The sequence below is a fragment of the Drosophila subpulchrella genome, unplaced genomic scaffold (genome assembly GCF_014743375.2).
Source record: "Drosophila subpulchrella strain 33 F10 #4 breed RU33 unplaced genomic scaffold, RU_Dsub_v1.1 Primary Assembly Seq175, whole genome shotgun sequence".
Classification (NCBI taxonomy): domain Eukaryota; kingdom Metazoa; phylum Arthropoda; class Insecta; order Diptera; family Drosophilidae; genus Drosophila; species Drosophila subpulchrella.
The window spans coordinates 54-15838 of NW_023665511.1; the positions used below are offsets into that span (position 1 = coordinate 54).

The window sequence follows — 15785 nt, forward strand, 5'->3', positions numbered from 1 at the left end:
AGAAAATATATTTTTTGTAGGGTCGGAAGAGCATCCCTTTGACAGTTTGATACCTTTCGACGAAACCAATATAGTCTTTTACTCTTCGAATAACAAGATAAAAATAGTCAATAAACTGAGATGTTTTCATATCGATTGGGTATTTATTATTAACGGTTTGTTTACTTTGTGTTTTTTATTTTCACAAACTTACACTGTCTCGTGCTGTCAATCCCATTAAAGACGCCATAATTGATTCTGATCACGAACAAGTTGATTAAAAATTAGTTCAAGCAGAAGAATGACACCTAGGCATAAAAGAAGACCTCGTTGAGTTGTGTAGCAAATGAATCAACAGATATCAGCACCTGCAGCTAGTGCGCCTACACATAATGCGATAAAAGCGCCCTGTAGCATACCCAAGTTTAGGGGGCTGATATCTTCGCTGTCGCGTCTTTGGGGACGGCTGTTTTTCATATTCGCGCTGCGCTTATCATTTTTTGTAACCTCTTTATAATCCTGAGGGACCATCTTGGAAATCTTGCGGGCCTGTGTTGCGTATTCGGCGGTGGTCATCTTTTCAAGGATTCCTCCTTCAAACAAGTGCATTAGGCTAAAGGATTTAAACAAAATAAATTAATATCAATAAAGACAGATTTTCTGCTAAGCGACTAATTATTTTTAAAAACTTTTGTTAACAAAGAATGATGTTATATTGTTATTTCATTCATCAAGAATTTTTTTATAAGCAATTTTGTGATAGCCGATAGGTTTATACAAGCCAAATACTAGACTAATATTTATGTTTGAATATCGATACTGTGTTTGAATTATCATTGAACTGTTACACGAACATATTAGCTCCCGAGTTCTAAAAGGACTTGGGCCAAGGGAGGGTCGTTCAATGTTCAGATACCAATTTGCCGACATAAGCTTCGTTGTATTTTAGTCGTGGAATCTTGGTAAGCCTTTCTTCTCCCCAACACAATGAGTCCGTAAGTCATCAGTTCGCACAGCTCTACAATCTCAGCTGTCGCTTGATCGAGCCACGATCGAGCTGTGTTTCGGACATATTCCCTACCCTTTACACTTCCGTGTGCCAAATGGATTATCGTTGCGCAGTGCAATACGATCCCCTATTGTCAAGGTTGTCTTTCGAGAGCAATGTCATTGTTCGTGACCTACTCCACTTCTCTCGACGGCATCCCCATTATAAATATTTAGCACTTCATGGTTTTAAATTCGCTTGCACGTTATAAATGTATAATATTTTTAGAAGTTAACAATAAATTTTAACGGCTACTATGATATTTTTCTCAGAAAATAAAAAAAAAACACGAATTTTTCTTTTGCAGTTGCGTAGGGTCAAACGTGGTTCTAGACATATATTTTCCTGGGAAATATTGTATAGAATTGCCCCTAGCTTGTGTTCCACCCACACGATTTACAACTTCCAAGTTCAAGGCTAGTGGGTAAAAAAAAAAAGAACAGTATTTTTTTCTTACAAAAGCGAAGGGTTAAACAAGATTTTCAAGACATTGTTTATTTGGAAATATTGCTATATATTTAGGATATTTGGGATGGGTCGATTTGGAGGTCTTCAAATCGTAAGGTTATAGTATAGTGACAATTCTAAATTAAAGCTTTTCTTTTCCCTTTTCCCTAAATTTTGCCATATTGCTTTTATAATGTGCTGTTCATAATCTTAAAGAAACTGAATACATTTTTTGGAAATTAAGCCTCCTTTACGAAGTCCCCAAATTTGTTCCAATTCCGCTTTGTCCTCCTCCACATCTTGCTGTCTTTCTTTCTTTGGTTTTTGCTTGGTTTTTGCTGCTTTCCTAGGTTATTGCTGGTGTTTTTTACTGGTGTAGAGCTTATAAGCTTTTTTAGCTGTTGTTAAATTGAAGAAAGAAATTGAGAGTTGGTTTAATGTATTGGCTAATAATTTGTTTGCGAGAGATTACAATAGGCGAGAAAGGAGTGTGTTTAGTGTTGAGAGCTAATTCTTAATACTTTACAAGAGTTAACCACCCGAACGCTGCACAACAGGGAATTCGACCACTTTTTTTTTGGCGAAAAGCCATTTTTTAAAAGTCGTTAAATATAGTTTTGGTTTACCAGAATGTGTTAGATATAACATCTATCTCTAATGTTACTAACAAAGAAGTTTAAGAGTAGGCACCACTGTTAAGTTATCAGCTCTGAAAGCCTGTTATTATTTTAACGAGGTGGCAGCGCTGGTAGATCGCCTATTATTCTTAATAGTTTAAATGCTCCAAAAGTGTAAAACTAAACAAAGCATTGCATTTTGAAATACCAGAGGGGCTTGTAATTTGTGTTTGCGACCTTGATATTGCATTTATTGATTGTGGTGCTCAAATATTCGTGTGTAAGTTCTAGCCTCAACAAAACAAAATCTTTAAGTTAATTATATCCGTTACTCGTAGAGTAAAAGGGTATACTAAATTCGTCGGAGAGTATGTAACAGGCAGAAGGAAGCGTTTCCGACCCCATAAAGTATATATATTCTTGATCAGGATCACCAGCCGAGTCGATCTAACCATGTCCGTCTGTCCGTCTGTCTGTCCGTCCGGATGACTGCTGAGATCTCGGAAACTATAAGAGCTAGGCTATTGAGATTTGGCGTGCAGATTCCTGAGCTTCTTACGCAGCGCAAGTTTGTTTCAGTAGAGTGCCACGCCCACTCTAACGCCCACAAACCGCCCAAAACTGTGGCTCCTACAGTTTTTATGCTAGAATATAAATTTTAACTGAAATGTATTGTTCTCATCAATACCTATCGATTGATCCAAAAAAAGGTTGCCACTCCCACTTTAACGCCCACAAGCCGCCCACAAACTTAAAAAAATCGTAAGTATGAACGCGGATATCTCGGAAAATATCAAAGATAGAAAAATGTGATTTCAGATTTAGATTTCGTAGGCTTGAGCGCAGCGCAAGTTTGTTACGCGAATATGCCACGCCCACTCTAACGCCCACAATCCGCCCAAGCCTGTGGCGCCCACAATTTTCATGCTAGATACAAAATGTTAACTGAAATTTATTGGTCTCGTCAATACCTATCGATTGATCCAAAAAAAACTTTGTCACGCCCACTCTAACGCCCACAACGCTTAAATCTGTCTACCGCCGGTAGGTGGCGCATTTCAATCTCGCTTTGCTGCTTCCATATCTCAAATTTCCTTTGGTCTCTTTAACTGAGTAACGGGTATCTGATAGTCGAGGCACTCGACTATAGCGTTCTTTCTTGTTTTATTTAAATTTCTTTATTTTTTATATACTTAATTCATATAACAAAACTATCAAATGTTGCTTCGTTTTTAAGTAATTAATTAGTGCCACAAAAAGTGTCCAAATTCAACATAGTCCTCTGGGCACAAGAATGCAAACCAAGAGAGCGAAAGATCGAAAGAGGTGCTTATTGCGATTCAGCTGATAAAAGAGCTTGGATTAACAACATCAGCAACATCATCCTTAAAGGGCAGCAACCACACACAACTGTCTTCAAGACTTTAACTGGAGCAACGCCGTCTCCACCGACCAGAAGCTCGACCACTCTTATCAGGGGCCACTTCATGGGAAGCAAGTTTTCATGCTTGACCAAGATCAAGTCATCGACGATCAGGACAGGCATTGGAGAGCGCTACTTGGTGCGCTGTTGCAGAAGTGTCATGTATTCTTCCTTCCATCGGGCCCAGAAGATCTGACCTTGAAGATACGGCTGGTCACATCAGACTCGACGAATGAGGAAGGCGCACCAGCTTATTAACCAAAAAGTTGGTTATATTGTTAGACCAAATTTGGCGAGACTTTTTTCTGAGGAATATAAATAATTTAAGACCATGATGAAACCACATCGTCGAGAGATTCTTGATCAGCTCCAAGTGAATAGCTTTCGTTGCAAATCAAACAAAGACGCAATCGTAGCAGTTTACTGGAAGCTTTTTTCGCACTTCCGACTTCAATGTCCCGCAAAAATCAAAGCCAGTGACTTCAAATGCATGAGATCCATCAAGTCGTTTTCCAAGATTCGCCATTATATGATCTACTAATCGGGGCTTCATTCGAAAGCATCTATGGAATTTTCTAACTGCCAGGCTTACTGTCTACAAATATTGGGATCGATTTATGCCAAGTAGTGCTCGGAGACCAGTGTGCAGATTCGGTTCATGAAAGTGAGTAATGATGGCCGTAGTGACCGAATATAATTGTGACCAACAAATTCCTCAGTCGGCCATCCACTCTAAGAAGCCCAAACTGGTCAATGAAAGGCGAAAGCGGTGCGATCGAGCTACTTGAGTATACTTATTCCTACGACGGCATCGATTTTATGTCGTCCCATAAATGAGAGTGCTGGACAAGGCGAAGCAACAGCTAAGTACCATTTTGAAGATCGACCACCGTGAGCATGGGGTATCGGATGAGATTACTAAACTTATAAATGTTTCCGAAAACTCTTTGAAGATGAAGGCAAGCTATGTTTCTAGCCAAAAAGTAGAGGCTAAGTTTTCCAGGTGACTCAAGGTGTTGTGCTTAGATCCGCCTGTAAGGCAATTATTGGAATTGGATTGCCTCACTTGATGACCGAAACGGTATTACTCTGCACCGCCTTTAGCCCCTGGATCTCAGTAGTGTGTGGAGAACATCGTAAAATCTCCCGCTCGAATCACTTTTAACTTCCTCAAAATCCAGTTCTTCGAGCATACTGAGAACCTTTTTAAATGTTTCTTGTAGTTCATCAATCAGCAGCAATCAGTTGCCTTGCGCATTAAATATATCACCCTGCTTTCATCAGTGGTAACACCTCCAACATTTCCCCAAGTCGACAGCAACAAGAAAACGAGCAGGATGAGCGTAAAGAGGTCGCGGAAACGGTCCGTTTGGCTAGGAACTAGACCCTTATATGAAAGCTTGCGTAATACCAACACATCTATTATTTTTCAATGCCAACTGCAATTATTTATTTAGTTATTTATCAAATTAAAGCAAGTATAAAATACTAAATCTAATGAATTGTATAAGTACTAGCTGACGTGGCCTTCGAGTCGAAACATGTATGTTTTTACTTTATATAATTATTTTAGCTAGGTTGGCAAAGGCATGGGAGGGGGTTTTTATACAATTTGATATTCGATGTTTACCAAATATTTAAAAACGGATGCTCTGTAATCGGCTGCAGGTGACCAGGAGCTGATCCACGGTAAGATCGTCCCCGCACAAATGACATGTTGTCCGCGTCGTTCCCGTCAGTATGTGTTGGTAAGTGGATTGAGTATGCATGCCCTTATACCAATATTGGGCGGTGGACAGAACTTGTTGCAATTAGGGTTTCATGTTTGTTGTCTGTGCATAAAGAGTGCCCATTCGGATGTTTTCTTTTCTTCAAATTTAAGCCTAATTTGGTTTTGTAATAATTAAACGGGATAAAGAGGAAGGATGGTGCATGTCTCATTTCTTGGACGCCCTATCAGCTAGTTCATTTCTACTGACTCCTTGGGAACCCAAAGTGTAGTGATTTTTCATGGATTTTATCTAAGAATGTGCCCAATTTCCTATTGTAATCTCTCGCGAACAAATTGTTAGCCAATACATTAAACCAACTCTCAATTTCTTTCTTCAATTTTACAACAGCTAAAAAAAGCTTATAAGCTCTACAACAGTAAAAAACACCAGCAATATCCAAGAAAAGCAGCAATAACCAAGCAAAAACCAAAGAAAGAAAGACAGCAAGTTCTAGCAGTACAATCTGGCGCAATACTTAGAACTCCTTGCTTTGGAAAATCAAGTAACTGAAATTGTGCACGTACACTGTACTCTTATCTTGGAATTAAAGGGAACCTTAAGCAACTAACTACTTTTCTTTTCTAGCTCTGTCCAATAAGTTGTAGCATCTATTACTGTTTTGTATATACAGTTTGAAAGTCTATTTATCTTGAGTGGTTGTACCTCACAAGAATTGTCATTCAGAATTCCATGGCCAACTTTCCTGGCAAATTTTCTTATTTTGCTGGCATTTGCGTAAAGATATTCGTCCTTCCACTTCACCCAAAAATCTCTTTTCATTTTTTTAATCGGTTTCCACCTATCAAGGCTACCAATTTTCTCATGGTCTTCTATTGACTCAACCACATATAATGGTGGTCTACATATTAAAAAGTGACCGGGTGTTAGAACTTCATTATCTTCAATATCGTCCCCCGTCGTATATAACGGTCTTGAATTTAGCACTGCTTCTATCTGACATAATAGAGGTGACAATTCTTCGTAAGTCAAAATATTATCCCCAATTACCCGTTTTAAATGCTATTTAACGGATTTAACACCTGCTCCCCAAACACCTCCGAAGTGATGTCCTGCCGGCGGGATAAAATGCCAATGAATTTTGTCGCTTTTAATTTCTTAAGTTACTCTACTATTATGTTTAATGGCATTTAAAAATTCCTCATCCAACTTCCGAGCAGCACCTACGAAATTGGTACCATTATCCGAATACATATTAGTACATTTCCCTCTTCTATGTATAAATCTTTTTAATGCTGCTAAAAATGATTCTAAATGAATGGCTTTAGTAGCCATGCACACAAACACTGAAATGTAACCTTTAAATGTCTTTTGTCCCCGATTTTTTTAGCATTTCAGGTGATATGGTCCCGCATAGTCTATTCCTGTAGTAATGAAAGGATATGAAGCATTTACTCGGTACTTGGGTAGGTTACCAATTATTTGTTTACCTGTACATTGTCGATATCTCGCACAAATTAAAAATTCTCGTAGTATTTTCTTGAGCTTGGTTTCTCATTAGGTTAATTCCACCATGAAAGTCTCTGCGTAACCTTTTTAAATATTAAATCAGGTAGGTGACATTTATCTAATATTATTGGGTGCTTGACCTCTAATCGCATATTGCTATTTTGTAGCCTTCCACCCACTTTAAGAACTCCGTCTTTGTCTAAGAATGTGCAACCCTAATATTTTACATTTCCATTCGATTTCTTTACCGTCTTTTAAGCAAACTATTTCCTATTGTTTTTAAACAATCAGTATTCTAGAGATTTTCAATTCATCAACTGTCAGAAAAGCTGGATATGAAGCCATATTAATTTTAATATTTATAAACCTTAATACCCAGGCTACAATCCGCTCTAATTTTTGAAAACTTGAATATCTTTCAAGTAATTTAGATGTTATTTTCTGTATTAAGAACTATAAGTTCTTTTTGTTCCAATTGAAACTTTGGCCAATGGTCTTTAGACATTGAAAGCCATTTTGGCCCATTCCACCAAATTGAGACATCTTTTAATTTGGTGGCACAAATACCTCTGGAGGCAATGTCTGCCGGATTTTATTCCGACCTTACGTGACTCCATTCTGTATCCATCATCAGTTATACGTCTAATAAACTGATCTTTGCAGTTCCCATTACGTATCCAAGCTAATGTAATGGTGGAATGACTCCATGCAAGACTTTCTGCTATGTCTGAAATTGATTCCTTTGTTCTCTGCATTAGTTTACTTAAAAGATGGGCTGCGCAAAGCTCTAACATAGGAATAGTCTTTCTGATTTTCTTTGGACTTACTTTAGTTTTACTAGCTATTATTATTCTACCTTTGTATATACAACTCCCGCATACGCTTTTTCTGAAGCATCTGCTAAACCATGAAGCTGAACTGAAAAATTAACATGTGTTTTTATCCATCTCGGATTCCTAATATTTTCTAAAAATTTTAAATTTGCTTCATACACCTTCCACTCGTTTAATTCATTCACCTCGAGTTCTTGATCCCAATTAATTTCCTCTATCCAAAGTTTTTGAATAAATAACTTCCCAACAATAGTAACTGGTGAAAGCCATCCTAATGGATCGTATATTTTGGCTAGGTTCGACAATACTAGCTTTTTATTTATTTTTTACAGATGGTAAATTTACAAAAAAAATTAATTCATCCTTAAAAGGTTCCCATTGAAGCCCTAAAGCCTTTACGGACTCATTCTATTCAATGCTTAATGTTTTGTTTTCTCCAGCATTTTCGACATTTTCAATAATATCTTTATGATTCGCTATCCATTTTCTCAAATTCATCCCTACTTTTTCTAACTCCAATGAGACCTGTTTAACGATTTCTTTGGATTCTTTAATGCTGTCTGATTCTGTCATCAAATCATCCATATATAAATCATTTTTAATAATTCCACTGATGAGTGGATTTATCTTTATCATTTATCTCGAATATCCGCTGGCACTTTAGCTAAATATAGTACCATTGGTAACTGTAGTTAATTTAAAGACTTTGATTTTATTTTTTGGACAATCTCTCCACAAGACATGCAAAAATTCTTGATCGCTTTCCGCTATATTTATTTGACGATACATTTTTTCAATGTCCGCCGTAACTACATACTGCCATTTGCGCCATTTTAAAATTATGTCGAAAATATCTTTTTGAACCCTAGTCCTCCTTACTTTCTTCATCCAATTCCCAAAACCTTTTCAAATCCTTGCACTCTATCGTGGTCGCAACTACCGTGTTACTTCCTGTTGATTTGGTGCATCCAGACACTATACAACCAAATTGTGTGTTTTGACCAAGAAGACCGTCCATCTTATTAATCCTTTCTGAAGTATTTTAGCATATAAATCTCAGTATAATTTTTTATTTTTGGTAGCTTGAGTATTTGTGAAGCTTCCTCCGATATAATAGTACTCTGAGATCCACTTTCAATCAGTGCTCTGAGTTTGTCAAAGCCTCCACTAGCTGATTTCACATGAATCAATGCTGTGGCCAATAAGGCTTGTCACGTCGTCCTTCACATACTTATTTTTTCTTTATTATTATTAATGTGAAGAAGCGTGTGGTGCGGTTTTTTGTGCACTTCTTATTGCTTGAATGCCTCAGCTTTTTCCCAGTCATTTCTTTCTGCTGGTTCCATTCCCTTAAATTTATAACACTGTGTTACATAATGGGTTGGTAAATTACAACTAGAACAATTTTCTTGGTTGCTTTTGTTTTGAAATTCTTTTGTGAAAGGTTTATTTTCCTGTGGAAAAGAGGAAACGGAGTTGAGTCTTTGCTCTAAGAACTCCATGACATCAGAAAGTGCCTGAATTTCCTTTGTCTATTTTACATGACTCTCATATAAATTAAGAGAATCTTTTGTTGGGGCGGGGTGGCTTGATCGCTGAAATCATAAGAACGAAGGGTGCGCAAAAAAAACGTGGGTACTTTGAGGTTTTTTGCGCGACGTGCATAGGTGTTTATTGGTACACTTGGACATAAAAACTCGTTAAGCATAACTTAACTTAAGCGCTCCAGTGCGGAGCGGAGACTTAGGGGAGAGATGGAGAGGGAGAGCGGACGGCAGTGCGAGCGCGCGAGATGTAGACATCGGGATAAAACTGCCGCTCGACACTGCCTCCTGAAATTAAACGCCCTTTTGACGTTAACATTGGTATGCGGAACTGAGGCGGATACTGGCCTTGGAGGTCGGATGGAATCAGCGGAGTAGTAGGACCGCTGTTTCGATGCAGCAATGTGTGATGCCGATCTTGGCAAGTGAGACAGTTGTGAGCGCTTGTGCAATCCCGGAATTGATGGCTGCTTGCAAAGCAATTGGAGCACAACTGCTTTCTTTGGAAATAGGCTAGGCGATCGTCTACGGTCATTTTTAGGAAGCGTGGACATATACGCACGGGATGGTTCTTCTTCTTACACAGATCGCAGACTTTGGGTATCGGAACTAACCTTGTGTTGAAGGAATTTATTTTTGGAAATTCTGCCACTCGATTTGTGTCTTTGGACTGGACGTGGAGAAAATTGGCAGATCGGAAACTATCGACGGCCTCAAGAGTTCGATGGCGCTCCGACAAATAGAAATCAAGCTCAAGCCACGTAGGAATTTCGGCTTTATTTTGGATGGATTGTGAGAGGGTGGATGAGAGGGTGAGCTTTGGTAGTTTTGTCGAGCACATATGTATAAACCAGGATAGGGTCCCAATTCTCAATACTAACACCGGAAAATTTTAGGAAAGTTAAGCAACCTTGAAAAGTGCGTTGAAGTTCCTTTAAAGCTGCTCCCGATTCTTGTGCTGTGGATTGCACATTGAAAAGTGTTTTCCGGTGTCTGTTCACCTGCAAACGCTTATTTTCGAAACGCTCAGTTAGGTTTTTCCAGGCTGAGCGAAAGCCATCATTGGTGAGTGGGGATCTTGAAACTATGGAATCGCCACTTGTTTTTGAATTTAAGTGACTCTGATTGTCTATGTATATTGCCGTGAAAAGGTCCCGGAAGGTCGACCAGCGAAGATAATCGCCAGAGAAAACCTCTGTGTCGATAGGAGGGAGCCGACAGCCATAAGACTTGGAATTTTTGAACGGAGTTACTGGAGCTTGAGGTATTTGGGAGGAGCCTTTTTGGATTTGTTCCATGAGCTGAGCGGCAAACATTTCATAGGTGGAGTACGTTTGGTAATACTTGGTAACGTTGAGGAGTGTTCACAGTGGCCTCAAAGTGGATCAGACAGTCAGCTGGGGCCATAAATCGGGTTAAAGCGGATTTGACTGATGTTGCCATGACGTAAAATAATTTAAAATTTTTAATTCAGAAGTAAGGAAACGGGCTAGAATCCAATTGGAATTTAGGAACCAATCAAGAATGTAAATATATACGGTCACACTGTCGGATCGGCAAAGTCAATAAATATTTATTATATCGGATGGTCGGACTTATGTAAAGAATTACGGACTTTAATTTTGTTTGTTTGGAAGGAACATTTATTGTGAGCCCTTGACCCACTGTGCACTGGCAAAAATATCGATATACGTATGTATGTACACTGTACATAAGTACATACGAGTATGTGGGGTGCGAATAGCGGAATAACGCTGCGTGAATTGTAAAGACTTCGCTTATGTTTGTTTGTCGGTGCGTTTGTTTGTCACCTGCACAAATAAATTGCAGACGATTTGCTGGAGTAAATTTGTGGATATTGTAACTTTGTTTTTCATTTAAGGAATAATTTATCCGTATTTGTAGGTCGAGAAAAGTAGTTGGAGTGGACTGTATTAGAAAGAGTTGTTAGAGTGGACTGTACTAGAATATTTAAGTAAATTTACACACGCAGCTGGAACACAGTAAAAAATAAGGAGTACAAATCTTAAGGAAAAATTTTATGATCGGGAATTTTTTACTGTGGCTGAGTTAGGTTAGGGCAGCTGTCGGACTATGGTCCGACACACTTAGACCTCTATGGGTCCCATGTGATTCCTTCTCTAGGGTCCCATGTCTTTCACCCGGAAGATTTAATAAAGGCACTTATGTTTTTGAGATTAATCTCCGATATTTCGGTAAGCTCGTCGATGAAGGGACTTCTTAAGTGTTTCAGTCTGATTCTGCATAGGGCTGGGCAGAAGCAGAGAAGTTGTTCTACCGTTTCCACTTTTTCTTCATCCCTGCAGCACCTGCAGAAATCATTTGGCGGGGCTTTTAGCCTGCCGGCATGTGCGCCAACAAGCCAGTGCACTGGCCACTGCAGTGGCCTGTAAGAGCTCGAATCAACATGCCACACTCTGTGCGGCTGAGTTTGAGTAATTCCGAATTTTTTTTGTTGCTTATCACAGGCCATGTCTGGTGAGAGATACGACACTGTGGTGCGTTTTGCCAATGGGTGTTGGCTAGTGTGTTTAAGTAGTTTTTTATATTTAGCTTGCAAGTTGCCATGGGCATACCGACATTCTCCTCTCCTGGGAGGAGAGGCTTGGTGGTGCCCTGCCTGGCTAAATCGTCCGCTATGCAGTTGCCTACGATGTCCCGGTGACCCGGAACCCATATCAGGCTGATAGTAAACTGATTTGCCATCTCGTGGAGAGATCTGCGACTAAGATGTTAACCCCAAAAATCGCTCAAGTGCCTTTCTGCTTTGCGGAGCTGGGTAGTTAACAACTGCCTTGACCTTGTCGTCTGTTGGAGCAATCGTTCCGTTTTCGATTAGGTATCCAAGAAATGTGATTTTTCGCTTCAAGAACTGACCTTTCTCCCACTTGATGCGCAACCCTGCTTTAGATGCGACCTCTAAGACTTCCTTCAATACTGATAGTCCTGATTCCTCATCTGTTGTTGGTATGATAATGTCGTCCATGTAGACGACGATTTTGTTGGACTGCATCAGGTCTCTTTGCACAGCACCTACATAGCGGCAATATACTGCGGGGGAGTTGCTTATACCAAATGAGACGTGCGTGAACTCATATTGTCCGTTATGTGTTACGAAGGAAGTAAACTTTCTAGACTCAACTTCGATTGGCACGTGAAAAAATCCGTTGGCTAAATCTAGGGTGGTGAAAACTTTGGAGCCCTGTAAACGATCTAGCACGTCATCGATTAACGCCATCGGAAAATTGTCCCTTTTTATTTTCAGATTGAGCCTCCTATAATCGCAACAGAAACGTTTCGATCCATCTTTCTTTGACGCTAACACCACAGGTGATGCGTACTCTGAGCAACTTGGAATAACGATCCCCGCATCTAGCCATTCCTGAACTTGTTTATCGATTAGAACCCTATTCTCGTAGGATGTTCGCCTCGGATGTTGAAATATTGGTACATCATCTTCCAATATTATTTTCATCTCGACTGGAGACCTAATTGTCTGTTTCGGTTCGTATCCTGTTATAAGCTTTTCTACCTCCGACTTTTTGAGACTATCCAAATGACTCAAGCCGATTCTGTCAACTACGCTTTGCTCCTCAATCATCTCTGTGACGCACATCGCCTTGAAAGTTTCAGCAAAATCAGCTTCGGTAGTTTTTGCAATGAAGCGAATTCCATTTGTGCTGAACAAAATGTCGACTTTCTGGAGGATATTGTTTCCAACGATAGCTTTATACTCTAACTCATCCCGTTTGACTACGTGGAAGGTTATTGTAAAGCTAATGTTGTCAACGAAAACATCTAGGTCAAAACTTCCTATGGTAATCAATTCACCTTTCCCAATGCCTTTAAGATGTTTGATCTCTTTCGTAAGCTTAAGACCTTCGAGTTTACTGAACACATCTTCTCTCATGAGGCTCAGATCGCTTCCAGAATCTACCATGGCTCTAAAAGATATATTCTGAGCGCTGAAGCTTTTGTAAATAAGGCCTGCTTTTGGGGATATATCCTCAAGAACATTCGTTGCTTCCTTATTGCCTGAAGAGGACTGCTGAGTTTCACCGCACTGTTTAGAAATGTGACCAGTTTTGTGGCATTTGTAGCAAATAACTTCATAGACGCATTGTTTTGCAAAATGACCCTCCTTTCCGCACTTGTAGCACTTTCTTGACGAACTGTTCTGAACCTTCTTTGCTTGCTTTTGGATATTGTGCTGATATACTTTCTTTTCTTCCTTATGTATTGCATTGCCTCTAACTTTCTCATAGATTTCAATCTCAACCTTTAAGTCCTTTACCGTTTTGGCTCTATACAAGCCAGCTTTGTTTGATTTGCTGTCAGGGACTCCTTCAATAAAGTAAGATACCAAACTCTCTTCCTCTAGCTTGATAGGCTTGCTCAGTTCCATCAGACTGTACAAATACTCCAAGCATGTCTCTGTTGCTTTCTTCTCTCTATGCCTCAACATTTTGTGAACATCGGCTGAACACAACTGCTTTCCAAACTCCTTTTGTAGCTCAGATTTTAGGATATTCCAACCACGCACTCCTGTCAAACTTCTAATAAAAAGCTTAGCTGCTCCGCTTAAAAGTTGTTTTGCGTAGATGTATTTTTGTAGATTATCCCAACCGACTGTAACAGCAACATCCTCAAATTCGATTAACCAATGGTTAATGTCCTGCTGATCTGATCCCGAAAAACTTGAAATGCTATCCTGAACGTCTCTTAAGGTAAACCTGGAACTCGTTGAGTTGACAGCATCTTGGAATTCAGTAGTCTGTGAACCAACCTCGCTTGCATTATCTTCTTCATCAACATCAACAGTATCTGGCACCTGGAAATGATCTAAAAGTCTATCTTGCAATGTGCCCTTCCTACCATCCGTACTCAAGCCCAACTCGGTCAGCTTTTCTTTCAGTAAAGGTACTGTCAGCGATAAAATAGATCTTGCGTCCATGGTTACGATAAGATGTCGTTCACAGGGTTATACTTATTCTCTAGAAAATCAATTTACATAAACAAATTTTGTCGAAATGTGAGGAAATTAAAATTAATGGAAAGAAAGTACTCAAGTTTTCGTTGCAGCACTGGGTAGCGCTGTGGTCTTCGTCAGCTGTTTCAACTTCAGCAAGTTGGCATTTCGTCTTGAAAGAACTTTTGTTTCTCTGCGCCCTCGTCGGCACAGCTCTTGGAATCACGTCTTCTTGCAGATCTTCTTCCAGTTCTTCTCGGCCAATGCTTCTCTGATTCGGTACGATCTCTCCTGGTAGAACCGCTTCTGGTGGAGTCTCTCTGTTAGACCCGATTGGAGCCGCTTCTTTGGTAGCCCTTCTCGTATAGGACTGCAGGACTTCGTCTGGTTGGTCCTCTCTGGTAGCCCCTCTCGTATAGGACTGCAGGACTTCGTCTGGTTGTTTTTCCGCCAATTTTCCGACGAGTGCGACTTCTCGTTGTTCACACAGGTGAAAATTTGGCAAGAATTTTTTTTTTTTTTTTTATATCAAGTTTTATTGTATGTTAGCGCATACAGGGTACATTCACTTTTCTGAAACTAATTCCCGGACGAGCCCCCATTAAATTTGTGGGATAATACAAATTTAGTTTATTGTGGGAATAGTTACAGAATGTTTCTTAACTTAATGAACGAATTGTTTCTTGATATAATGTATATGTATGTCTTTAAAACCGACTTCTTCGCGGAACCACGCACTGGACGACTTCTTCTCTTTTCGACTTGCTGCACTCTTCCTCGGTAGCGTCCCTTTTTTATACTACTCGCTTTCTAAGAAAGACTCGATATTCTTTAATGTACTCGATATTCTTTTATGTACTCGATATTCTTTTATGTACTCGATTAATAGTATTGGCTAACAAAATAATAAACGGACTGTAGAAAAGCAATTCAAATTCAAAATAAGGTGCAGGGCCTAAACCGTTGATGTCGCTGTTACTCTTACGCTGCAAGGGTGATACACTAATACTAAACTCCCCAATCCTACATAGAACAAGTTCCGTTTTCGAGGGATTTACCCCGAATCGGTTCGCTATCGTCCATTCCAGTAGTATTTTAAGTTTAGCGGTCATAAGATCGCAAGGTGTTTGTGGATATTTTCCATTAAAGATGATGGCGACGTCGTCTGCGTATGCCACAACCTTACAACCTTCTCCTTCCAGAATCCACAGTAGCTTATATACTGCGATATTCCACAGGAGGGGTGATAGTACACCTCCTTGCGGGGTGCCTCTGTTCACTAGTCTAGTCTGGGTTGAGGTCCCTAGTGTGGCTGTGACCATTCTGCTTATCAGCAATTTATGGATTAGCCTCACCATTGTTGGCTCAACCCCTAGTTCTGTGAGAGATTCTGTTATAGCAGTGGGGAGCACGTTATTTAAGGCTCCCCCTATATCCAGGAAGGCGATCAGTGAGTATTTCTTGATGCTGAGTGATTTCTCGATGGTGCTTACCACCAAGTGTAGCGCCAATTCGGTTGACTTACCTTTGGTGTAAGCGTGCTGTGCTTCTGATACTTGTGTCGGGTCTACGGTGGCCCTTATGTGTAGGCTTATCATTCTTTCACAGCTCTTAAGCAGGAATGATGTTAGGCTTATTGGCCTAAAATCCTTTGCTGTGGTGTGA

General features: G+C 39.8%; 1 protein-coding gene across 1 annotated transcript in view; it reads right to left on the reverse strand.

Annotated features, from left to right (window-relative positions):
* Positions 1-216: 216 nt before the first annotated feature.
* Positions 217-15785, reverse strand: part of LOC119559122 (ionotropic receptor 40a-like) — a 91635-nt gene continuing 76066 nt past the window's right edge. The window contains exons 2-3 of the mRNA XM_037872199.1: positions 348-592; positions 217-287 (exon numbers count right to left, since the gene is read on the reverse strand). Coding sequence (XP_037728127.1) covers positions 217-287; positions 348-592 — 316 coding nt within the window. The remainder of the gene's footprint in view (positions 288-347; positions 593-15785) is intronic.